The sequence below is a fragment of the Leucopleurus acutus genome (assembly GCF_964270905.1).
Source record: "Leucopleurus acutus genome assembly, chromosome: 6".
Taxonomy (NCBI): Eukaryota; Metazoa; Chordata; class Mammalia; order Artiodactyla; family Delphinidae; genus Leucopleurus; species Leucopleurus acutus.
This window is the reverse complement of record NC_139149.1, coordinates 115,930,791-115,957,197: the sequence shown is the minus strand read 5'-3', so window position 1 is coordinate 115,957,197 and position 26,407 is coordinate 115,930,791. Positions and strand designations below refer to the sequence as shown.

General features: G+C 55.7%; 1 protein-coding gene across 2 annotated transcripts in view; it reads right to left on the bottom strand.

The window, feature by feature from the left end:
- RAMP1 (receptor activity modifying protein 1) overlaps nt 1–26,407 on the bottom strand; it is a 47,920-nt gene extending 21,513 nt beyond the window's left edge. For both annotated transcript variants that reach the window (XM_082841689.1, XM_082841690.1), the window contains exons 1-2: nt 25,967–26,407; nt 9,649–9,787 (exon numbers count right to left, since the gene is read on the bottom strand). In XM_082841689.1, the coding sequence (XP_082697815.1) occupies nt 9,649–9,787; nt 25,967–26,396 (569 nt within the window). In that variant the 5' untranslated portion in view covers nt 26,397–26,407. The remainder of the gene's footprint in view (nt 1–9,648; nt 9,788–25,966) is intronic.

Genomic DNA, 26,407 nt, shown 5'->3' with positions numbered 1-26,407 from the left:
TCTGGGAGCTTCCTGAGACCCTCCTGCCGCTCACCCCCATCTCCAGGAGCCCAGCTCGGGGTGCTCGAAGCCCCAGACGGCGCCTGCCTGCCTTCTCCAGCATGCCTCGCCCCTGACATCGGTCCCATCGTCCCAGCCCTGGATCCGTCCCCCAGGCCAGCTGGGGCTGAGCTCCCCGGCCAGGGCGGAGGGGCCTGGCAGGCCTCCTGAGAGCCTCCGGCCAGCAACAGACAGGCCCGTGTTGGCGCCGCAGGGTCTCAGGGCGCACAGCGCACTCCTCCCCCGTGAGCTGGCATTCCCGAAGGCTCTGTTGCGATGCCATCTGGGTGCGGGCTTCAGGAAGCCGCCTTGGAGAGCGCGGGGCAAAGGGCGCCCCTTTCTTCTGCCCGCCCAGCAAGCCTGAGCACGTGCTGCCTCCTTGTCACAGCTGGGGCCTGACGCACCCCGGGTGGCTGCGGGGAGCCCGGGGTCTCCCGCCCCACGGCCCACAGGCAGCAGCAAGTAGTGGCGTCTCCACACACCCGAAGAGCCAGCGGGAGGTGAAATGAAGCAGCAAAGGGCCGGGGAAGAGCTGGGGAGGCCCGTGGCCCCGTCCTCAGCCGCCTGCATGACCTCGCCCCCCCCTTCTGGAAAGCCGTGTCTCCACCTCTTCCTCGAGGGCAGGAGCCCCAGCTGAGGCCGGGCCAGGGGACGGGACCGAGGCCTGAGCAGAGCCGGCTTGGCTTCTCAGGGTGAACTGGGGGGTGTTCCTGGCACGGTCCCTCCCCGAAGGCCCCCAGAGGTCCAAGATCGGCCGCCAGTTGTCCGCACTCCTGGGCTTGAGGGGGCGGCTGTGCTGCGGGACACCTGGAGGGTCCCCAGCATGCAGGTGGGCAGAGGGTGTGGGAGGGGCGTCTGTGCCAGGTCATCCCGACAAGCATGTGGCCCGAGCACGGGTGAGTATCAGGGCAGATCCTTGACAGACAACCCAAGAGGGCCCGGCGCCCAGATCGAAAGCTCCCGGCTGTGAGGGGCGCGCAGGTGGGCCGGCCTCCAGGCCAGGCGTCCTGCAGGGCTCCGGTGAGAGGCTTGCCCAGCACCCTGGGCGTGGGCCTCCCTGAGCCCCGGGCGGGATGGGCCGAGCACAGCAGGAACCCCAGGAGGGTGACGGCCGCTGCCCCAGAGAGACCTCCGTGGTTAAGGAAGATGCCCGCTCTCAGTTCCCATTGGGACCAAAACCAAAGCAGCTGTTCCAACGCTGCTGCTGAGCCGGAAGAACTTCCTGACTTGACCCTTTTCACGGGACACACAAAGAAGGCCCTTTGTTCCAACAGCAGGCCGGGGATCACGGCAGGCCCAGGAAAGACCCCGCGGTGGGTCAGCGCAGCAGGCCTAAACCAACAGGCGCCTGGAACTGGGGGGCTAGGCCTGCAGCCCACGGCTGCAGGAGCAGGTCTGCAAGCCCTCTGCGCTGCTCTGGGTCCTTCACTTAACTCACTGGGCTGTTCCTCCACTCGCAGGCCAGAGACCCAGACTCATCGCTGGGCCGTGGCTCGCGCCAGGCTGGAGGACTCTCATGGCCCAGCATGGGGCCAGCGTGGCAGGGAGGGGTTCCCGGGAGCAGGCCACGGGGACCCGGGTCCCTTGGACCCCGAAGCTGACGTGCGCCGAGGCGGACACGGTCAGGGTTTACAGACCTGGATGCTTTGGGGCAGAGAGACTGGGATGAAGGTGAAGTTGGGCTCTCTGATGACCAGTCTCGGAAGGCGGTGCCCCGTGTCCCTGGGCCATCTCTGCCCTCCTTGGATACTTCCCCAGCCCAGGTGACACCTTAGAGCCTGAAGCTGGGCAGGAAGTGGGGGAGCAGGGCTGCCCCCTGGTCTCCTAAATCCACCCAGCATTTCTTGTCCGGGGGAGAAAATCGATATGCAGTCACTTTAAAACCAGCCCTTTCCTGGTTGAGTTCTGCATGTTCCAGATTCCTCTCCCTCCCCAAACAACACCAATAGGAAGGTCTCTGGAAATGAGAGTTTCTGATGACACATTTCCCCAAGTCCTCTATAGCTTCCCCAATTAGATTACGTTCCCAGTTAATATGTTAAATTATGTTAAATTTCCGTTAGTGAACCAGGGCTGTACTTTAACGAGCTGACCTCTGGGACACGGTGGACTTGGCCTGGCGCACAGTGGGGAGCCTGCCCTGCTGGGCTCACTGGCCCTACAGGGACCCAGAGTGGGGATGGGTCAGACACCTGAGGAATCTGAGGCCCCCCAAAGCATCCTCACACGGAAGGACTCAGGAGTAACCCCCGAGCCATTCTCACGACGGAGGAGCCAGGGGTCCCGGTCCAGGGCTGCTGGAGAGAGGGGCCTGCATTGGCTCAAACACAGAATCTCGCTGCGCAGCTCTGGTCCCAGGGTGAGCTCTAACTGTTGCAAACCTTGAAATGCAAAAACGAAGCAGGCCCACATGCCAGGGCAGGTCACTCAAGAATGTCCACTGTCCTCTTGTTAGAACCCAAGCAGAGAGCCCTCTGCTCTCCCTCGAGAAATTCCTATCCGTGAGCAGCGATGCACAGCACTGTGAGAGCCGGCCGGCAGGGGCAGGCCCCGACGTACCCATGGCGGGCTTTATCCCCAAGTGTTCTGGAGTGTGCGTTCTATGGAAGACTGTCTGGCTCGCGTTCGTCTGTGTCACTTAGTGCGAAGGTGATCTCCTCTGACTTGCAGCTGTTTTGAACTGGAGTCTTTTCTGATTTCGGGAGAGCCCAGAAGGTTCCCTCTGACAGAGCAGAGCCGCACTGACGTCAGGGGGCAGGCACCAGGCGGCTCTGGTCCTAGCTGCGCTTGCTCTAGGGGCTTCCCACCCTCAGCTGCAGCCTGGCCCTGAACCCCAGACCCCAACAACGGCCCAGTGCTGCTTGCTGGGCTGTGGCCTTTGCCTCACCCACAGGCCTTCGCTGCACTTGGCTTGGACAGGCGTCCTTCCCAACACCCGTGCCCTTTGCCAGACGCCCACCTGGCTTGTGGCCCCCCGGCTCCAGGAGAACCCCCTGAGCCACCGCCGCTGTCCGGCTCTCTGCCTGCGGGTCCCCACCTTGGGTCCCTGCTCTCCCGCTGGTCACTGCGCTCTGGTCATGGTGATGGCCCTCCTGCTTACACCCTCACTACGCCTAGCCTTCTTCTCTGGGTCCCTCTTCCGTTCTCCTTCCACCCAATCCTTGGGACAAGTTTGTCCACCCCCAAGACCCCCCAGACCTCCACTGTTCCAGGAGACCCTGGAAAGTCTGCCCTTGGCTCGAGCACCAGGCTTGGTACTGAAGCCGAGCAGGACCCTGGGGGGCTCCTGGGCACGGACGCCTTTCCCTGTCCCCTGCTTCCTGTTTGTAGGGACAAGACTCCAGCCTCCACGACCTTCCCTGAGTTCTAAAGCGCAGATTCAAACAGGTGCTAATCACGGAAGGGAGGGGATGCAGAGACAAGGGAGGAGCGGCCAGGAAGCAGTAGAGCAGCCTTGGGCCAGGGTCCTGGTCCCTCCTCAAGGGACACATATAACAGTGTATTTGAGCTCTTTACAGAACTAAAACCCCCAACAAACGGAAGATGTTGGCATTCTTCATTCCAGAGAAGCCGCCTGAGGCCAGATTAAAGGAACCAGAGAAGCTCATCAAGAGATTACTGTGAGACCAGATTAAAGGCGCTCAGGCCCTGCGCACACCCTGATCTTACCAGCAACCCCACCCTTGAACTATTGCTATAAAACGCCTCACCAAATCCTCCCAGGTTGGGACACACGGTTTTTGAGGGCAGGAGCCTGCTGTGTCCCCCTCTGCCTGGCGAAGCAATAAAGCTATTCTTTTCTACTTCACCCAAAACTCTGTCTCTGAGATTCTATTTGGCACCTGTGCACAGAGGCCAAGCTTTCGGCATCATTATCCAATGCAAATGAACTTCACCAGGCCCACTGGATGTTGGCGGGGGCAGAGATGGCCACTGGAGGCCAGCATCCACCTCCCGGGGAGCCACACTTATACAGAGAGCAGCCCCACACTGCCCCCTGAGGTTCAGGAAGCGGCCACCTAGTGCCCTTGGGGAGTGTCAAGAGCTGGGACTTTGACTCAAAGAGACCTTCCTTACTAGCTGTGACCCTGGGCAGATACAGTGGGAATTACACAGTTCTGCCTCTTCCTGAGTCGCTGCCTACTTAAATGAGATAGTGAACGTTCAGGGCTTAGCATGATGCCCAGCTCACAGTAGGTGCTCAGTAAATGCGAGCTACAATAATAAACTCTTTTCTTGGACGGAGGGAACCGACAACTAAGTAAGCGTTCAGTAGGCAGTGAGCACCCACTGATGGTTCTGGAGGAGAAATTAATGCTGTCGATGCAACATGGGGAAGGCTTGAAAAGGGACCTTTTATAAAAGTATGAGCAAAATGCACAGGGAAACTTAGTAAAGGGCGAAGTGGCGTCTCCAATCACTGGGGGCAAAGATGGGTTCATGAATAAACAGGACAACGGGCAGCTCATCTGGAAGAAGACAAAATCTGCTTCATAGTTCACACCGCAAACCACAACTAACTCCAGGTAGACCAGGGGTTTAGATGTCGCCACTGAAACCAGACATGAGCTCGAGAAGGAAACATGGCTGGATTCCTCTTGAATCTTGGTGTAGGGAAAGGCTTTCCAACTATGACTCAGATCCAGAGGTGCTAAAAGATCAACTCTCACGTGACTACTTAAAAAAAAATTACGTGGCACCAAAAATGCTGAAAACAAGTCGAAAGACAACTAATAAACTAGGAGAAAATATCTAACATGTATCACACACAAAGGGCTACTCTCTGTTCTGGCTTACAAAGAACTCTTGAAAAAGGACCAGAAATGGTCTTGACAGAAAATGGGAAAAGACATGAACAAACAACTTGATTTGAGGATGGCCGTTAAACGTAGGAAAGATGTTCAGATTCACGTGTAACTGGAGACTGCAAATTAACACTCCACTCAGACACCAGTTCTCATTCATCCAACGGGGAACGTTCAACGTCTGATGACAGTCTGCTGGCGAGGCTTGGGGAAACGGGCCCTCCACTGCTGGCGGGGTGCAAACCGCTGCACCCTCAGGAGAGCAATGGGCGGTACTTAATAAAACCACGTGTGCCCTTACCGTTGACCTGAAGATACAGCTCCAACAACGTGAAAATGCATCTGCACGAGGTCATTCACTTCAACGCTATCTGAAATTGGAGACTACTGGGAAAACCTAAATGCCTCTTCATAGGAAAGCGATGGAAACACTGTGCATGGTGGAGTATATTATCCAGCTGTAAAAATGAATGGGAACATTCTCTGTGCACTGATGAGGACTGATGTCCAGGATATACTTCTCAGTGAAAAAAGAAAACCCCAAGTGCAAAAAGAATATCTATAGTGTAGTATAAGAATATCTATAGTATAGTATAGTATAGTATATTTATAGTATAGTATGAGAGTATCTGTAGTATCTTATCGTACAGTATGGTATAAAGATATCTATAGTATAGTATAAGAATATCTATATTGTGGTATAGTACAGCATAAGAGTATTGATAGCATAGCGTAGTATAAGAATATCTATAGTAAAAGACTATCTAAAGTATAGTACAGTACAGTATAGAAGACAATCTATGGAATAGTATAGGATAGGAATAGCTGTAGTACAGTATAGTGTATCAGGTTGGCCAAAAGGTTCTTTCGGGTTTTTTTCTGTAAGATGGCTCTAGTAGCACTTAGTCATCTTTAACGTCATTGGAAACAATTGTGTTAGATTGTAGGTGACAGCTGTCATATCAGCGTGCATTTAAAAAAAGACGTCAAATTGGTGAATTTTTGTGTAGCCGTTTTAATATTGAAGATGGAAGAAAACAGCAACACTTTCGGCAAAAAAGGTAAAAATGCGACTGAAATGCACAAAAAGATTTGTGCAGTGTATGGAGAAGGTGCTGTGACTGATCGAACGTGTCAAAAGTGGTCTGTGAAGTTTTGTGCTGGAGATTTCTCACTGGACGCCGCTCCATGGTCAGGTAGACCAGTTGAAGTAGACAGTGATCAAATCGAGACATTAATTGAGAACAATCACCGTTATACCACGCTGGAGACAGCCGACACACTCGAAATATCCAAAGCAAGTGCTGAAAATCACCTGCACCAGCTTGGTTATGTTCATCGCTTTGATGTTTGGGTTCCACATAAGTTAAGCGAAAAAGACCTTCTTGACCGTATTTCCGCATGCGATTCTCTGCTTAAATGTAATGAAAACGTTGTTTTTAAAACAAATTGTGATGGGCGATGAAAAGTGGATACCGTACAATAACGTGGAACGGAAGAGATCGTGGGGCAAGCGAAATAAACCACCATCAACCACACCAAAGGCCGGTCTTCATCCAAAGAAGGTGATGTTTATATATGGTGGAATTGGAAGGGAGTCCGCTATTATGAGCTCCTTCTGGAAAACCAAACGATTAATTCCAACAAGTACTGCTCCCAATTAGACCAACTGGACACAGTACTCACGAAAAGCACCCGGAATTAGTCAACAGAAAACGCATAATCTTCCAGCAGGATAACACAGGACCGCATGTTTCTTTGATGACCAGGCAAAAGCTGTTACAGCTTGGCTGGGAAGTTCTACTTCATCCAGCATATTCACCACACGTTGCACCTTCAGATTTCCATTTATTTCAGTCTTTACAAAATTCTCTTAATGGAAAAAATGTCAATTCCCTGGAAGACTGTAAAAGGCACCTGGAAAAGTTCTTTGTCCAAAAAGATAAAAAGTTTTGGGAAGACGGAATTATGAAGTTGCCTGAAAAATGGCAGAAGGTAGTGGAACAAAAGGGTGAATACGTTGTTCAATACAGTTCTTGGTGAAAATGAAAAATGTGGCTTTTATTTTTACTTAAAAACTGAAGGCACTTTTTGGCCAACCCAATACTTCATGTAAGAAAGAAGAGGATATAAGGAAAAAAATATGTCCACCTGCCCATTTGTACAAAGGAATACAAGAAGGAAAAACCGGAAGCTAATGAGACTGGTACCCACAGGGAGTGGGTGGGAATGGGGTGAAAAGGATGGAGAAATGCGGTGGGGGGAAATGACACTTCTCGGAAGCTGCCTTTGAGGACAGCTCTGACTCAGAGCCCCAGCGTGATGGGCAGTTCTCTACATCAACCTGCCCAAGCTTTAGTTCCCAGTTACTCAACCAAACACCAACCCAGGTGTTGCTGGGGCAGTTCTGAGATGTGGTTCACCTCTACAACTAGCTGGCTTTAAGCAGAGAGATCCTCCCTGATCATGGGGGTGGGCTTCAGCCTCCAGTTGAAAGGCCTTAAGAGCAAGTTAAGAAATTCTGCCTCAAGGCTGCAGCCTTGGCTCCGCCCAAGCGTCTCCAGCCTCAGCCTGCTCCGCAGATTTGAACTTGACACACCCATGATCGTAAGCCAGTTCCTTGGAATAAGTATCGTTATATATAGCTTTTCCCTACCCCAAGGTTAAAGGGGGGCTCTCCCGTGTTATTTTTCTTCTTGTGCTTGGGTGGTCTCACTGGTCACATCTAAATCCCTGGAAGGAATATATGTGTATGTTTATCTTGGCTTTTGAGCCTCATTCTTTAATCAAAGGAACCGGGGCTCCTTGGAAAAATGGCTGATTCCAGGGCTGGGGCAGAAAATGCACAAAACGAGCCTGGAGAATCTCATGGTGCCAGAAAGTAAGGAACGGCCCCCAAAAGGATGCGGGGGGCGGGGGGATGTCAAGAGAACACAAAAGCCAATTTGAAGGTGCTGTAACTGCCAAAGCTGGGACAATGTAAGGACCCTTGTGATGGTGTTGGCCCCACCCAGATAATCCACACACCCCCACATCTCAGGGGCACCTGGTCAGCAGCCTTAGTTCCATCTGCAACTTACCTCCCCGTCACCGTGTACTGTAACATATTCCCAGGTCCCAGGATTAGGATGTGGTCACCTCTAGGGGCTGTTATTCTGCTGACCACAGACCCCGGGGCTGGCTGGCCCCAGCCGATTTGCCGAGATGCTCTCAGGATGAGGACTTCTGCTTCTTCCTCCCACAATTATCTTGATTTTCTTTTTAAATAAAGACATTTCCTAGCAACCTCACCTCCACCCCCGGCTTCTATTTTCAGCTGTATCACCACACAGCTCAGCTCGGATGATGGCAAACTCTGGGGCCCAGGTGATAATGACTCCTGTCTGCACTCTAAGCGGAGTCGGAAACCGTCTGCGGTGGCTTCGTTTCCAGTAACATGTCACCACTGCTTCGTTCAGAACGTCACTTGCCAATTGCGTTACCTCTTCTGCGAGGCCACCTGTTTGGAATCTGTCTACACAAATCACTTGCCCAGAGCTGGGCTCGGGGGCGGGGGCATGTTGTTCCCCAGGGACCCTCGTGGTGTTTTCTCTGCGTCATAATAATGTGCACTCTTTAATTTAAACACGAATCACTCAGCGGAGGCAGAAAGCCAATTAGCCTCAAGAACAGGCTCTGCTGATTTTGAACATCCTGCCCCCCACCACCCCGGCCCCGCTTTGATTTCTAACCCCGCCCCCCTTTGATTTCTAACTCATGACTTATTTCTCAGCTCAGAAAAGGAGACCCTGAAGTCTGGGAAGAGGCAGCGGAGAAGGAGGAGGGTGAGGAAACCCCACCTGGCCCGGCGCCCACTCGGCCTCTGCTCAGACCCTGGAGGGCCGTGCGGGTTCCATGTTAATTGCAGTGGCAGGAAGCCAGCACCCCCGCGCCCAGCTCCTGTGTGTCCTGCGCTGTGCTGTAAACCGAGGTGCAGGTCTTTGTACAGAGGACATCGGAGCCCAGGCTGGAAACCCACAGACACTCTGCGGACCCTGCTCGCCTGGCAGGGTCGGCCGCCCACCTGTGATCTCGGCATCTGGAGGGTATTTCTCTTTGCCTTTCCTCGCCCACTGGAGCCCTCTGATGCTCCCGGGCCCTGAACGCTGAAGCAGAAACACAACCTGGGATAGCGCCTGCAGACACACCAAGTTATGATCTTTGCTCCAGAAGACGGAGGGGACGGGGCCTGGGCAGGGAGAGACGCCGACCCCGCTGAGCGGCCGAGGGGCCAGGGATGAGCCCTGTGGGGCAGGAAGAAGGACGTCTTGGCAGAAGGACTGAGTCAGGAAGGGGAAGGGGCTCAGCTCGAGCTGGGCCGCCCATGGTTCCAGGAAGCTCCGAGCCCCGAGCAGGCAGGAAGGACAGCCCTGGCCGGACCACGGGGATGGAGGGAAGCTGCGGGTACAGCCCTGCACTCGGGGGCTCCTGTCACAGGGACTCGGCCCGGCCGCTAGACCTTTGCTCCCGGCTCGGGCCTCCCAGACCGGACAAGGACCAAACGGAACCCTCCGCCCGCCGCCTGCCACGCTGGCGCCCGCCACCCACCGTGACCCCAGGTCGCCGCGCTCAGGCCTCCTCCACCCCACCGTCCACGCTCACCTGACAGGGGCGCCCTCCTTCGCCCTCACCCTGGACCCAGCCCGTGGCGCATCCACACCCTGGACTTTGGTGAAGAACCGCAACCGCGGCCTTGAGGGAAACCCTCTCACCGGCCCCGCGGCCCCGCCCCCGACACGCCCCCACACCGGAGACGCGGACTCACCCGATGGTCTTGCCCCAGTCGCACCACAGCGGCCTCCCGACGGCCTCCATGTCCACCTGGAACTGGGCGAGGCAGAGCTCGTGGAGGAGGGTGCTGAAGGTGGCGTCCTGGCAGGCGGTGGCCATGAAGAGGTGGCTCACTGCAACGACAGCCCCCAGACGACTGTCACCCTCCGGCCTCGCCGGGCCCGCCTGCCCCCACTGTGGGTCAGGGACTCTTATGTCCACAGCCCACATCCATCGGGGCTCCCAGCCCAGGGCCCGCCGGGGAGCCCCGTCTGACTCTGAGGCCACCAGGATGCCCTGGGGTCCCCGTGATCCCTGGAGGGGGCGTCTAGGCTCCAACTGGATCATTTCTTCGTCAGTTGTTTCTGGACCCAGGAAAGGCCCTGCCTGCTAATAGCGGGTCTGATGATGAGGTCTCCCTGGGCGACAGCGACAGAATGGGGACCGCACTTCCTCTTGTCCGGGGCACAGAGTCTGACTCTCACATACTGTTTCATCCTCACACCACTCCCGACATGGTTCCCAAGGCCTGCCCTTCACTGACATGGAAACTGCGGCTGCGAGAACAGCTTGCTGGGACCGGACCCTGGTTCATCACCCGCGAGGCCACCAGGCCCCTGCTGGGGAGTGAGGAGGAATCAGCCCGGCCCAGGGAGGGCCAGCGGCACAGGGTCCTGGAGCCCGCCGCCCGCCCCTCTTCCTGCGGCACCTGCGGGCTGCGCTGCAGCACCCAGCACTGAGCTCACATCCTCTGTGTCTGGATGTTCACCAGTTAGAAACCACCAAGCAGACACACTGTCACGTGAAATGTTTCTACCCTCCCGCCTTGATGAAGGTACAGTCAGAAATTACAAATGGCCAAGCAGTGCCCTGCACGAAGCAAACTTCACTCATTTCCCCCAAGCCCAAGCCTGGCTCCCGTGGACGCCAGGCAGGTGAGGAAGCTTCTCCACTGGGTCCTCCCCCCACCAGGCCTCCTCCTCCTCCCCTCTTCAGGCTGAACGTCCACTGTCCACCTTCTTGCTGCTCTTTGGGGTGGGGTCGGGGTCCTTGCATTCCCTGCTTGGGCTCTGCCTGCAGGCACCCACCCGCCCCGCCCCGCCGGCAGGCCCTTCCAAATCCCTGGGGGGAGGGGCTGTGCTGGGAATTCTTGGACTCAGGGACATGGGTGGACGGCAAGCTGTCACTTGAGGCGCTCGGGCCTGGTAGGGGTGTGCGCTCAGGTGGGAGCCCCTGGCTCCTCGGACTCCTCCCCCTCCACCTCTGTCTTCCCAGAGTAAAATGCAGAGGAGCTGGTTCTCCAGTCCCTACAATATTCGGGTGCTGCTCAAAGCTCTTTACGACTACCCTGAGGTGGGGTCCTATGGTGATCATCGCCTTACAGATGGGAACTGGGGATTCGGGGCTCAGAAGCAGGCCCAAGGTCCGAGCACTGGAAACGGTGTAGACTAGACTGAACTAGCCCTGCCCCCGTCGGGGCCTGCACCCAGCCGACTCCCAGACCGCGAGGCTCGGGCCGGAAGCAGGAAGTGGGGCAGCAGGCCTGACCTGTCCTCTGCTGCAGATCTCAGGGAGGGGGTAGGTGAGGAAGGTGGGGCGTGGCCAGAGAGGTGGTGACGGCAGGGGGCTGGGAAGAGCCATTCTAGTGTGCGACTCTGGGGGCTCAAGAGTTACTGCGTGGGGGGACGAGGCGGGGGGGATGGGTAGGTAGGCGGGTGGGGGGATGGGTAAATGGCTGGGTGGGTGGATGGCTGAGCGGCTGGGCAGGTGGACAGGAGGGTAGATGAAGGAGTTCACACACCACAGACGGGGCTCTGACCGGCCCACGGTGGGCAGAACGGAGAGACGAACGGGAGGCTGAAGGCCCGGCCGGGGCAGAGGGGAGGACGGGCTCTCAGAGGAAGCCTGTGGACTTGGGAGAGGGGCAGGTGGACAGTGGTGCTGGTTACAGGTAACAGCGACGGGCTGCCTTAAACAGAAGTGAAGGGCAGGCCGGGCACAGGGGCCCCACACAGGCAGGAAGAGCATGCTCCGTCCCTGCCCCGCCGAGAGTCTGAAGCGAGGGAGCTGGCGGGGGGGCCCGGAGCCTGTGCAGGGCACTGACCTCCTGCCAGAGCCTGTGCGCCTGGAAGCCGGGCCGAAGTGCACGAGAGCCGTCCCCTCCCGGCACGGCTGGTTCTCAGCACGGCGGGGACTGGTGGCCAGTGACAAGCACGCTGTGTCCGGCAGGGTCGGAGACTTGGGGTCGGGGAGGGCTGTGGTCAGAGGGAGCCATGACGAGGCCTCTCCGCTCTCCCGGGGGACGCGATGGCGGGGGCTCCACACGCCTCTCCAGGATCCCCGTGACGACCCCGCGCCCCTGGATTCCACGTCCCCCGACATGTGACGGGGTGGGAGGCTAACGAGCCCATTTACCTAATTTAAGTGACAGACTCCAGGCTGGACACATCTCGGCAGGGGGGTCAAGCTAACAAAGTGACATTTCATAGCAGTAAAAGTACAACTCTGTGATTAATTACAAATAAAACCGCAAACGCAGGGAACCCACGGCACATGGAAGTGGAGATGAGACCAGTGGCAGGAGCTGGAAGCAGCCTTGGGCTGCACCTGCCTGCACGCTGAGGTGCCTGCTTCCGCACCCGCCGCCTGGAGGGTCCCACTGTCCCCCAGGCCTGGACAGGCAGGCCGGGGGCCTGGAAGCCGCTCAGATGGGGAGGACCCCCGGGGGTTTCAGCTCGAGAAGCCGGGAGTAATGGGGGGGAACGGGGAAGATGAAAGGCTGGCAAGAGGGAAAGCCCTTCGGAGGAGCCCCCAGGAGAGGACGGGGGGCGGGCACAGGGCTGACCCGCTCTCGACACCCTGGGAAGGGGCGCCCGGCTGGGTGTGAAGGAGTGAGGCCCCCGGGGCGCTCAGGGGGCCGGGGAGGGAGACGCGGGGGTCTCTGAAAGCCCCTGAGTTCTCGCCGCTTCCCAACAGCCCGGGTGTGGCCCCCTCAGGGTCCACACGGCGCACGTGCACCCGAGGGCCAGCCGTGCGGAAGGGGCAGCTCCCCACCCCTGCCCTCTCAGCACACCCCGAGAAAGCCCACCTGCGCCGGGGGTCGCAGGGAGCTCAGGAAGGCTTAGACACAGACTCAGGGAGGAGCTGCAGCCTCTGAAGGTCGGTCGCCCCTCCGTGTGTCCCCCGCGCCTCACTGCTCGTGGCATCCGCTCTGCACTCCCCACCTGGACCGCCCTTCCTGGCAAAGCTCAGGCTCAAATGTCGCCCGTCCTCCTCCCTAAGGTCCCAGCACCCCCCGCCCCACCTCTACATCTAGTGCCTTGTTTAGGGCGGGCGGACAGTTCTTTCTTTTCTCAGAACCTCTTTGCTGTCCTCTCCTCGCCCACTCTTTCTGACTCACGTGGATGTCCTCCCTGGCACCCAGCAGCTCTGCATGTTAATATTTGTCAGGTGAACCAGATGGTGACGCCCAGTTTATCAGTGGACATTCTACATGGGAGTGGAGCATGGTGTCTCGGACTGTCCCAAGGAGGTTCAGGAAGTGCGGCGCGCTCCCCTTCTGCTCTGGAAGGGCTGGTTTACAGCGAATGAAGATGAATGCGCATCTCAGGGCACTGGGTGCTCGCGACAGAAAGCCATGGGCTGATGTGAGCGCTGGAGGGATCTGATCTAAGGGTGCTGGGTGGCTCCCGAGTCCCTGGAATGTCAGGGAAGCAGGGGCCCACAAGCCCCAGAGTTAGTGCGGGGGGTAGGTGGGGGGCCAGAGGCCGAGGGCCTGGTTGGAATGGGTTCCGAGGGACGTGTCCTCAGGCCACAGTCCCCCCTGTGAGGGGGTCCCTCCCTGACGCTCAGGTCGGCCTCTTCCTGCTGCCCTCTCCTCTGGGCTGCACACATCCAGCAGCCACCTGCCGCCGCCCGGCCGGCTCAGGGCCTGGGTGGCCACCCTGACCTTCGGCCTCAGTGGTCACACTCTAGCCCGCACTGTCTGTGCGCCGCCCTGCCCTGGGCTGGCTGCAGGGCCTGCCCTGTGGCCTTGACCCGGCCTGGCTCTGGGCTGGTCCCTGGGCGGCAGCTCCCACCTCTCTGTGAGCCACTGTCTGTCTCCTGAGGGCGGGACCTCTGCTCCCTGGAAACAGACACCCCTACCCCGCTGCCCTTTCTCTCCTGCCCTGGGGGAGCCCAGAGCCGCTGTTCTCTTTGCCGTCATTCCTACAACTGGGATGAGGCTGGGCAAGCTGTCTGTGTGAATCTGGAAACCAGTTTCATTTTTAAGTAGAGGAGAATGACACTTAGATTTACAAACAAAAAGAGCCTGATGTGGTTTCTTTCATTGGGAAGAGAGGAAACGTTATGGTTTTAACATGGAATAAAATTGCCCAAAGTTTTAAAACCAGCTGTTTGGGGCCAGATGGGTTCCAATCCTGTGTCACTGCAAATTTAATCATTCATAACTCATGTCTTTAAAAGGCCGAGTGCAAGGCTGCCGGGCGGACAGCAGCAAGTCGGGGCAGGACTTTCCCTGGTGTCTGCATCGTTCAGTCCAGCGAGCCTGGCGGTGCCTCGAGAAACAGCTGGAAAATGTCCCTGACGCGAGGAGAAATGGCAGTGAGATCTCTACGGCCACGTGCCCGGGGCCAGAAAGATGGGGCGGCAGCCTCCCCACGGGGGACCTCGGGGCTCTGGGGCATTTGGGTTTTCTAACGAGAGATGAGGGCTCAGAAGTGAGGACCTGATAGGTGTTGTTTCATGCCTGTGCCCTTGGCCTGTGGCCGCACGTCTGCAGGACGGGCCCATCCTGCTGCCACTCATCCCACCCCACGTTTGCAGAGATGGAGCCGCAGACTCACACGGTCCTCCCAGGGCTGGGGTGACTGGTGGGAGGTGAGCCGAGGGAAGGGCACCTGCTGGGGGGCCTGCTCGTCAGAGTGACCGGCTGGGGGCTGAATTCAGAGCCCGTGAGCCTCCAGGGCCCCCAGCACACTGCCCACCCCCACCCCCAGGCCAGGCCCAGAGGAGGCCTCGCCACCTCTCGGCCACAGTTTCTTTCTCTGTGAAATGGGAACATCCCACACCAGGTGGGCAAACAGGCCTGGCTTCCAGAAGACGTGTTCACAGAACCAACCCCACCTCAAGACGAGTGGCCCTCCCTGTGGATTTGCAAACTGAGTGGCCCTTAGCGACTCACAGGAAGTGCGAGCCTGACCCCAGGGCCCAGCAGGGGTGATGGGAGGGGGCAGGAGGGGGAGGGGACAAAGGCACGGGACACTTCTGGAGGTGACGGATATACATGCTCACGGTCTTGGGTCCACGTGGGTGTGTACCTACGCCAGAACCTTCCAAATGATACACTTTAAACATCCAGTTTACTCTCCGTCAGTTACACCTCAATAAAAACAGTAAATCAGAAGGGCATGCCGAGTGGGTTACCTCTGAGTGGTGTAATCACAGATGACCTTTATTTTCTGCTTTATGCTCTTCTACGTTTTCCACAGGTTAAAAGTATAATTTCTAAAATATTCTCCCTGTATTCTGTCCAGACCTTTTCCTAATAGCTATCGGAAAAATCCTTGCTAGGCATGTTCTTGCTGAATCACTTTTTGCTCACCCAGCTAGGGCCAGCAGGGTGAAAAACACCCACTTCCAGGACTCTCCTGGCTACAGCCACTTGGGAGCCAAATGCCCACGCAGCTACATGCCTGGCCTGTCACTGAATGCCCCAGAGGATGATGTAAACAGAACTTGGTTTGAACATGTTACCTTCAGCCTTTCTCAGTCTACTCTGGAAAAAGAAAACAAAAACCCAAATGACAAAATGAAAAAACAGGAACTCTGTGTGTCCAGTAAAAACTCCTACTCAACCCTCAAGGCCCAGTGAACCATCACCTCCTCTGCCCTGCTCAGCGCAGAGCCCTCTCTGACCGTGCATCGCGCCGTCTTCTAACCCTTGGTTAGCCACCGAGGGGCCTCGGAGACTGCGTCTCCTGCACACCCAGCGCCGGCCCGCAGCAGGCTTCTGGCTGACGGCACACTCACTGAAGGAGCAGATGTGCTGGGGCACACCGCACTCCTGGCCAGGGACAGCTCTCTTAACTTTCACGGTCTGTTCTGGCTTCTAGAAAGCGCAGAGTGGTTTGGGCCTCAACCTGTCCTCAGCCAGCAACTTGTGAGATGCTCCTCTCTCCTCCCTGCTTAAATACTCTGTTGATTTCATCCCCTTCTGGAGGGTTCTGGGGACTGCGCAATGTGATACCAGGTCATATTTCGGTGCCTCAAGGTGCCTGTGTGTCTGTCAAGAGCCACTGTCTGTCTTCTCTTTGGAAGCAAGTTGGTATAAATGGATAGAATGCAGATCAGGCTCTAGATGGGTTACACATCAATTGCAAAAGGCCTGCTACTTCCCCTCCCACTGCCACATGCTGGGAAGGCCCCATCGAAGGTGGTGACAGCTGCAGTTCACGTGGCCAGCTCCTGTCCTAAGCCCTCTACGGGCATCAGCTTATTAAATCCTTGCAAGTAACAAACAGGGCAGGTATTATGCTCTCATTTTACACATGGGGACAGAGGGGCCCTGAGAGGCTAGGTAACCTGCTCAGAGCCACACAGCCCAGGAGTGGTGGAGCTGGGGTGCAACCCCTGGCATGCTCATCTCAGACCACGTGGGAGAGATGCTGAGGGCGGCCACCTCGACGCCAGAGACCCTGAAAGCAGCCCCAAAGGCTGTAGATGATCCATGTCTGCTGAGGCTTTGAGGGCCTCGAACCAAGTCACCTCTGCAGGTGGGCTTCCCCAGGGCCACCTCCCCAAGAGCGGCCTGGAGGGGTCTCACTGGAGAGGTGGGAGTCCCGTGAGATGGATGCCTGGCCGCGTGCAGGCGCCCCGAAGGACATGAGGTCAAGCCAAGAGCCAGCGGCCGAGCTGCCTCCTCCCGGCACCGGGTCCACCTAGTCCCAGGGGACCAGCATTTTCTACCTGAGCAGGTACCAGGTACAGCCGGCTCAAGCCCATCGCTCCCACTAAAATCACTGGTGTCCTTAAGGAGCACGTGGTTCCCTCAGAGGAAAGCAAAAGGATTTTCATGGTTTTAGAAACCAATTTCAACGTCTCACTTGTTAAGGGAGTCTATCTTTGCATGCTTTTCTGACACGCAGATGAATCACTGCACAGCGACTGGAGAAGCACATCCCAGCGAACTTACCGACAGGGGCTGGGCCAAGAGAGCCTGGAGACGACCTCTCCAGAGGATGGAGAGCCTGGGGCCCAAGGGAGGAGCTCCCCAGCCCATCTGAGTGCCCATTCCTGCCGCCCGCGAGTCGGGGTCTCCTGAACTGGCTCCATCGGTCACCACGCTCCGTCGTTGGCGGGCCGGAGGGTCCCTGTGCCAGCCCCTGAGTGGGTGCCGTGGTCCCTCCAGCATTCCCCACGTGGCCCCTGGGCATCTCCCCACTGCCAGGCTCCGTCACATTGAGCTTCCTCTAGAGCGAAAGCCCCTCGGCTTCCCCTGAGCTCTTCCTCTCCCGTCTCTGTTCCATCTAAGGCCCTCTCTCTGCAGGAGGTCAGCTGGTCCAGCTCGCCCCCTGTCCCAGGATGCTCTCCATGCCTGGCAAGAGGAAGTCCCGCCCTTGCCACCCTCTGAGCAGCTAGTCAAGGGCTGAGAGAGCGCAGGAAGAGTCCCCTCCTCCCGGCCCAGGGGCCCTTCCACTTCCCCCTCAAGCAGCAACTTGCTCCAATGAAGCCCTCACCTAGAAGATTCTCCTGTCACCTGATTTTCATCCTTGCCGTCAGCCTGCAGACCCACCGTCCCCTTGCTCTGGCCCAGCGATGCTGCTTCCCCTCCTCCCTCCCCTCCTTGAAGTGCCTGCTCTGTGCTGGATGTGGGAGGACCTGTCGATGTGTGCCCTGAATCCACGAGAAAACAGGATGCTAAATGAGATCAAACGCCTAAGTGATGCAGAATAACACCCAAAACGTGGGCAATAGAGTCAGACAAATGTAAGACCAAAAAATAATAAAGCACAGTACCATCCCTGACAAAGTCAAATTCCACCTGGAAAGAAGGAAAGGGCATCCCACACCCATCAGGACAGCTACCGTCAAAAAACCAGGAAAGAACAAGTGCTGCTGAGGATGTGGTGACATCGGAACCCTTGTGCACTGCTGGTGGGAATGGAAAATGGTGCAGCCACTGTGGAAAACAGTAGAGCAGTTCCTCAAAATAGTAAACATAGAACTACCATACGATCCAGCAATTCCACTTCTGGGTATTTACTCAAGAAAATTGAAAACAGGGTCTCTAAGAGATAACTTGCACACCTGTGTTCATAGCAGCGTTATTCACAATCGCCAGAAGGTGGACACAATCCAGGTGTCATCGATAGATGAATGGATAAACAAAATGTGGTATATACATAGGAGGGAACATTATTCAGCCTTAAAAAAGAAGGAAATTGTGACACATGCCATAGCATGAATGAAGACATAATGCCAAGTGAAATAAGCCACTCACAAAAAGACAAATACTATATGATTCCAATTCATGTGAGGTACCTACAGTAGTCAGAATCAAAGAGACAGAAAGTAGAAAGGTGGTTGCCAGGGGCTGGGGGAAGGGGATGGGGAGTTAGTGCTTCGTGGGTAGAGTAACATTTTGGGAAGATGCAAAAGTTCTGGAGGTGGGTGGTGACAATGATTGCAGGACAATGTGAATAGCCTCAATGCCACAGAACTGTAACCATCTTAAAATGGTTAAGATGGTAAATTTTATATGTATTCTACCACAATTAAAAGTAAAAAAAAATAAAATGAAAAACAATAAAGAAGGGCTTCCCTGGTGGCGCACTGGTTGAGAGTCCGCCTGCCGATGCAGGGGACACGGGTTCGTGCCCCGGTCCGGGAGGATCCCACATGCCGCGGAGCGGCTGGGCCCGTGAGCCATGGCCGCTGAGCCTGCGCGTCCGGAGCCTGTGCTCCGCAACGGGAGAGGCCACAACAGCGAGAGGCCCGCGTACCGCAAAACAAAACAAAACAGAAAAAACAATAAAGAGGACACAGAAGGTTATGCTATAAGAACTCCTCACGTGGATGTGACTGGCAGAGATTAGGTGTGTGAATGCCCCACTGTCCCAGTGGCACAGAACGTGCAGGAACTCAGCGACAGAAAAGTGAATCAGAGAAGCAGCGTGGGGTTGAAACACAGTTCTCAGAGCCCTGACACAGCTGGGGGACTACAATAAGGAAGGATACGTAAGTAATATAGTTTAAGATGATGACTAGCACCAACACATAAAAACTCCACACTCGGAAATTCCCTGGCCGTCCAGTAGTTAGGACTCGGTGCTTGCACTGCTGAGGGCCCGGGGTTGATCCCTGGTTGAGGAACTAGGATCCTGTAAGCTGCTCAGCACGGCCAAAAAGCAAACAAACAAACAAAACTCCACACTCTTTTTGTGGGTTTAGGGGCCTTTTACAAAAGGCAAATTCTGCAAGGCCCAGAACGATGCCTTCACTCGCACTAAGCCGTGGCGGTGGTCTACGACTGCTTCCTGACCACGGAGTGTCGGGGGAGAAACCAAAAGGCTGAGTCACTGGGATTGTTAAAAACTTGCTTCCAAATAAGTCATATTTTAAGAAGATATAAAACCCACAAAGACAGAAAATCAAGAAAATATTAGCAACGGGCACAAGACAGAAAGAAATTCAGGGGCTGCAGCCATGATGCCAAAGAACAAGTTTCATTCCTGAAAAAGACAGAACAAAAACAAATGGATTTGGCATTCAAGGGAAATGAACTGGTTCTTCTGGGGAGAGGGGAGGGGTCTAATAACAGAGATAAATCACTGTCTCTTCTGATCGAGAGATGACAGGAAAATGCCAATTCAGACCAGACATGGCAAACATATGTCCACAGATACAGTGGGAAATAGAAAAATAAGATGCCTCTATTAATGATATATTGGATAAAATGGACAAGTTCACAGGAAAATGTGAAACATCATCACTATAAGAAATAGGAAACCCAAGAGGACCAAGACCCACGAAAGACACTGAAAACGTTCTCGGTTATCTTTCCTGCCAAACAGGGCCCCACTCGATGGTTTTGCAAGTGAAAATGAAGGTCCTTCAGGTCCTGGAGGAGCTGGTCATTCACATCATCCCAACTGCCCTGACGCAGACAGAAAGAATGAACGTTCACAAACCTCTTCTGGGAAGAAACCCCGGTGCTGCTAATAAAACCCACCAAAGAAAGTGCAGAGCACTCTCACTTAGGAATAGCAAAGCATAACTCAGAACAAGCAGTGGGCAACAGACTCCCAAGTCTGCTGAAAGCCAGCACAGGGACCCAAGGAACACTCCATTCATCCCAGAAATGCAGGAAGGTTCACACTGGTGAACCCCTTCTCCACCTGGGGCCCCATTTCACCAGTGCCAGCAGCCCGCCCCTCAAGGAGGGAACTCAGAGCTGTGCACACTGCCAAGGAAGAAATGATTCTTCCTTAACGTCATAAAAGAGTATTTCACAGATGGAAAGAAGACTCATTCTCTATCCCTTCCCCTCCCTGTCTCTAGCAAACATAAAATAAAATTAAAAAAGCATCTTGCCCAAAGGAGAAAGACTGAAGGTTTGAGGCACTGTTGCCCTCAGCCAGGAATGAAGGAAGGCACACACCCCCTACTCAGCAGAGAGTCACCCTCCAACCCAGCTGGAGCGGGGAACCAAGAGTGTCAACGTGGGGAGGAGGTGACACCCTTCCTTACAGATGATCTAATGATCTATCTGAAAAAGCCAAGGGGGAGAAGAACGAAAACAAAACAAGAAGCTGGCACCGTTAGAAAACACGTGCACAAAGACCGCCAAGTGTAAAACAAACGCACAAAAAAGGAGCTTATGTTCCAGCAAAGACCAGATAGAAGATAAATTGGGGGAGATATCCCAGTCATAGTAGCAGCCAGAAACCACAAGATTTCTAGAAATTGAAGAAGTAATCTGCAGGAGAAAAGGAATCCTGTGGGTGGGGTAGAGGACAGACTGCTGTTTCCTGAACAGGTGGTCTTGTTAAAATCCTCCCAGATCAGTCAACAAATCAGGGCAATCACCATTCAAATCCCAACAGCCACTTAGCTAGAAAACCAGAAGACATTCCAGATGAATCAGAGATCTGCATGTCTAAAACCCCGGCACGGGAGGACACCCTCAGTAGGCAGCACTCTGGGTGAGCCCTCTCTGCACCTTCTCAGAGGACCTGACCTTCTCCAGGCTGCACTAGCTGTCACCTCTTCCACACTCGCCCCTGCCAACTGCCTTCCCCAGTCTCTGTCTCAGCCTCTCCTCGGCCTCGGCCTCCCCTCCCCGGCCTCCATCAGGAGCCTGCGCCCCACCTGCATCCACACCCCCGGGGCCATCCCTTCTATCCGAGGCTCTCACACCATCTTGACACGGATGCCGCCCCAGGCGTCTCTCCCAGCCACACTTCTTCTGTGCCCTGCAGACACCTGCCTACTTGCCACCATCCCTGAGTGTCCAAGGGGACGTGTCACCCAATGTGGCTGCTGTGGATAGGGCCGCCAGCTTTAGCAAATAAAACTACAGGACGCCCAGTTAAACTGGAATGGCAGGTAAACGAGTTCTTTTTAGTATAAGTATGTCCCAAATATTGCTTGAGACACTCTTATACTAAAACAATTTGTCGCTTCACTGACACTGAATTTAAGCGGGGGCCCTATGACTTCCTGGAAGCCTCAGCTGTGATGCGCCAGCTCTCTGGCCGCTGCCTGCTAGGTGCCCAGCTGTTCTGCATTCCTCGCTGCTCCTTCCCTTCCCACAGCCGAGCCCTCTGTCTGTCCACCTGTGGAACCCTCTGGAGCCTCTCCACTCCTTCCAGCTCAGCCCCACCTTCCCTCGCCCTGTCTCCCACCTCCAGCCCCGGCCCAGCTCCCGCTGGGCTCCGGCACAGCAGCCCAGGGCTCTTTAAACCATTTGTTCCATCTCGCCACCGCATTTAATATCCTCCAAGTCTGCCCATTGCCCTCACAATGAAATCTGAACTGCTCCCCTTGGCCTGGAGGATCGGGTCCTCCTGTAGCTTGGCTCAAAGCCCTCTTCCCCTCATGCTTCCATCACAAAGGCTTCTGGAAAGTTCCAAGGCCTTTGCATAACTGTTCCTGTGCTCTGGAGCGCTCTTCCCGACTCCCGGGGGCTTGAGATCTGGGCCCGCCGCCCGCGGCTTTTACTTCTTTCTGCATAGATGGCACCTCGCGTACGTGGCTCAACGGGCGCGCGGCTTCTCAGCCTTGGCACCGTGGGCGTTTTGTGCTGGACGCTTCTTCGTGTGTATTTCTCCTACAGCCAGCAGTAGGCTGTGTAGCGGCACCCCTGGCTTCTACCTACTAGAAGCCCCTTCCAGGCCTGACACCCTGGGGCCCACTTGTGTTCTGTACCAGGTAGAAGTTACCAGAAGAAATTAGTGCTTCTCCGATGCTCCCTTATCTGTCCCTCCACCCAGCCCGCAGCCATCCTTCCTCTCGCAAATGGACCCTGGAATCTTCTGGAGGCAATACAGGCATATGCAGAGAGCACCAACCTGGGGTGTCAGTGTCCCCAAGTTTCTGTTACCTGACTACGCCTTTCAGGCCTCTTCCCCCGTAACATGGATTTGCTATGTGATACATGAACTGCTTTCATTCCAGCCGACAACTGGCCTGAGTCTGTGACAGTAAGGCAAGCGTTATCATTCAGGCATTTGCTGGGTAAACTGCTGCCCTTGGGCCTCTCAGGTGAGGTCTGGCTCAGGAGAACCCTTCCTGGTGAGCCTGTCAGGTGTCGGGGTGCAGAGCCCCAGGGAGCAGGGTGGGCACTGCCCGGCTGGGCCGTGGAGGGCAGAGGGATGCGGGCCAGGTCTCTGGTCCCACAGAATCGACCGTGGGAACTGCACCCGGGAGGGAGGGCGCCATCGTGGAGGGAAATAAAGGAGACACTGTGAGGCCTAATGAGGAATAAATAAGAACGGCTTGGCTGTGATGCGCCGCTCGGGCCCACGGGGTCCCCTGCTCCCCTGCCGGGACTTGGCAGTTGATCCTGCGTCAACGAAGCTGCTTAGCGTCTGTGTTTTGAATGATGACTGAAGTGATGTCTTAGAAAACACTAAAATAGAACAATCTTAGGGAAAAAGCTTCCTTCTCCACCGACAACAATACCGTCATTATGTTACAGAGAATAAGGTCTTGTTTAGGTTGGGAGCCTCCTCCTGCCGCTGTGTTGACATAACCCTCCTCGCCAGGAACAAACGCATTCTCTAGAAATGTTACCCAGACCCAAGGTCATCCATCCTGGAGCAGGGAGGGCTGGTGCCAAGGACATCCCTGTAGGGGCTCCGTGTGTGTTGTGTGTGTGTGTGTGTGTGTGTGGAGGGCTGGTGGCTGGGCCTGGGGACAGGACAGAGCCCCAGCAGCATCGTGTTTTTCTCCATCTGCCAGGAAGAAAGTGAAGAGCCAGGGGTGGGCGGGCACAGGGCCAGGGTAGGCGCTAAGGCCAGAGCAGCCGCCCCATCTCCCCTTCACCCCTCCTAAGGCTGCAGCGTCTCCTCCTTGGGTCTTCCCGGAGTCCCCAGCAGAGCAAGAGGCTCTTGGGCAGGGATCCCACAGCCCTCAGGCGTGTGCCCTTCTCAGAGCCCCGTGAGCCTCTGCCACATATCAGGCACTGTTCTGCAAGGGACACGGCTGGCTCAGATGTGATGGGGTTACAGGATTGAAAAGTTCACCTCTCAGGGCTCAATCTAGGCTCAATGAGGAGAGGTCCTGCCTGCGTCTGTCAGCTTGGACAGGTGCCCTACGCCCAGTCCCCCGAGGTTCCTGGGATGCGATCTGGCACCCGGCACTCACATCCAGCCAAGACGAGAGAGTCAGAAGGCTCCAGGAGAAGACGGATCGCTCAGTCTGGGTCCCGTGCTCCTCCCTGAGATGAGCCTGGGGGGGCGGGCTGGGGCCGGGGCCCTCTGAGTGGGGAGCCCTCCGTGCCAGGTGGACCTTGGGAAAGACGGGCTCTGTGCCCGAAGGAGTGGGATGCTGGCGGGCAAACCCGCGGGGCTGCACGGTCGGCAGCTCAGCATCTTCACTGGAATTCACACCGCATGGGGCGCCCACATCGCACACTCTGCCAGACAGCACATCTGAGTAGAAGCTGTGAAACTGCTTCATCCTGGGAGAAAAAAATCAGGAGGAACAGACTTTCCGAACTAGCTATTTGCCTTAAGTAAGGATTCCACCTACAACATTTCCTTGACGTGTTGCTATCACCACTTCCAATGAGGGCATAAACATCTCTCAACAGCCCTGGCCTGGGACTGACACTACGCACACCGACTGGCATGCACCTATGGAAGGAAGACAAAACCCAGAAACTTCTCCCTGCACCTAAATAGAATAGAGAGGGTAATAAACAAACACACCAGGTCGATTAGCAAAAAGAATTCTTCCGATTTGGACTCCAGGATTAGAACCGCCTCCAGACGTCAAACAGCATGGTAATCTGCAGTTGTCACATTGACTGCATTTCCTGTGACGCCCCGGTCGGTTCCCAACAGTTATACTTGCATTTATACAGAGTCACATATTTCAATAAATATAGCAGCCTTGCAAGAAAACCCCCAACCGCCCCCAGCATGCCAGGGAAGGTGCGTGTTTCCCAGGACAGATGACAGATGAGTTCATAGAGGACAGTGTCAGCCAGCCCTCCTGAGTAAAGGTGGACTCATAAAAACAGGAGCTTACAATGAAGTCATCATAGACTAACTCTGGGTCCTCTGGAAACGCCCTTCTTTTCAGATTGATGAAAAACAAGAAATGCCACCTTGCTTTTCTGGGTAGCAAAATCTTCATCACCATGGAGATCTAGCTCACGTCACCACTTGGGAAGAAAACTGTGTGCTCCTGTAATTCTTCTAATTACCGCTGGGCTCCAATGACACTAATTAACGGATAACCTCATAAAGCCTGTGTTTCTTTTTCCAAGATGTAACATTAGCCAGACCTCTCAGAATAATGTTAAGATTCTAGGATTTTAAACTTCCACCAGAACACGTATTATTTTCTTGGTAAGCAAGGAAGGTCTTTATATGTGACCGTGAAATAGTGTTTTATTTATACAGGCTTTAGAGGGTGCAGTTTCTGGACAGCTGTAAAGAACATTTATTTATTTATGTTTAAGAAATGAGCCAACCCGGCTCTCTAACTTGCTAAAACAGAAATGTTCATTTCTTAGGAAACTAAAACAGTGAGTTCCACATCAAGCCCATAGATCCTAATGCAAAAGAAGAGAATAATATTATTATAAGACTGGGCTTTTCACATAGCTTCAGCCAAAACACTTAGGTGGCAAGATCAGCTTTCAGATTACACTCTACTGAAGCAGATACTAAGGGTTTTAGGCAGATCCAACATGCCTTGGCGAGGTGTGCGAATAGGGAGATTGGAATTGCAGCCCCTCTCGTCCCAGACAAGCCCCACGGCCCCAAGCTGCTTCTCCAGCAGCTACAAGGCAGTGTGGTGTCACCCCTTCACCGAGAGGCACCTCGCAGCAGGTGCTTCAGACCAGCATCATCTGTTCGGCAGCCAGGACACAGGTTTCCCAGGGCCACTGGATTCTTTCACTTTAAAAGATCTATTTAGTTTTTATTAAAAGGTAACTAACTAAATACACGAAATGAGTCCAGCAGTTAAAGCAGTTTAGGAAGGTTTCTTAGCATTTTGTGAGAACATTTTGGACAGGGAAGTGAAGATGACAATTTCTCGTGAAATTTTGCTAAGGCTGGTGCAGGTTCCTGTCACCACTGGGTTTCCATCTAGTCCCTCAAAACAGAAAGCCGAGCGCGTCCCACCCCCTCACCAAGGGTCCCTCTTTGAACTTCTATTAGCCAGAAGTGACAAGTCAACGACAAACAACAACAAGCTGTGGCGATGTCCCCGAAGAGGACAGAGAACATCTGCAAAGGAGGCTTTACTGGCAAATCAGCAACTGCTGCCTGTGACAGTCAGATTCTCAGTTTTAACTAAGTTTCTAGGTAAATGGCCCGTGGTCTGATTCCGAAACCCTGAAACGGCCGCACCCGCAGGGCAGAGCCGGGAGCAGAGGTGCGGGAAGGGGGGCCGCGCGGCCGCTGTTTCCTCCTGAGCCGAGAGCTCCCGTGGGTCCGGGGTGGGGGTGAAGCGCCCGCCCCTCCAGAGCCCGCGACGCCTCCGAAGCCGCCCCTTCCCCTGAGGGAGGCGCCGCCCGCGGCCCCGTCCCGAGCCGGACCCGGGGTGGCCGGGACCCCCGCCCTACTCACCCAGGAGCAGCCAGAGGCCGCGCCGCGGGAGGCCGCGCAGGCCCCGGGCCATGTCCGCAGCCGAGTCCGCTCGTCGCGCGCCCCGCCGAGGAGTGAGCCCGCCGGGCGGCGCGCCGGGGGCGGGGGCGGGGGCGGGAGCGCAGCGTGCGGGAGGCGGCGGCAATGCGGCCCGCCGGGGATGGCGGGGGGGCGCCGGGACCCAAAGGGAGGGCCGACAGCGGGGGAGCCGGGCTGGCCAGCACCTGCCAGCGGGGCGCCGGGGCAGAGGCTGAACCTGCGACGCGGCCCGGCGCTCGGCGAGTAGCCCTGAGCGCGCGGAGCGAGCGCGGGGCCGGGACCCTTCCCGGGCGAGCGCACACTCGGGCTCCGGGGAGCGCTCCTGAAGTGTTTGACAAACAGACGCTTGTTTAACTAGACAGGGCATCTCCATGTCAACCCGGG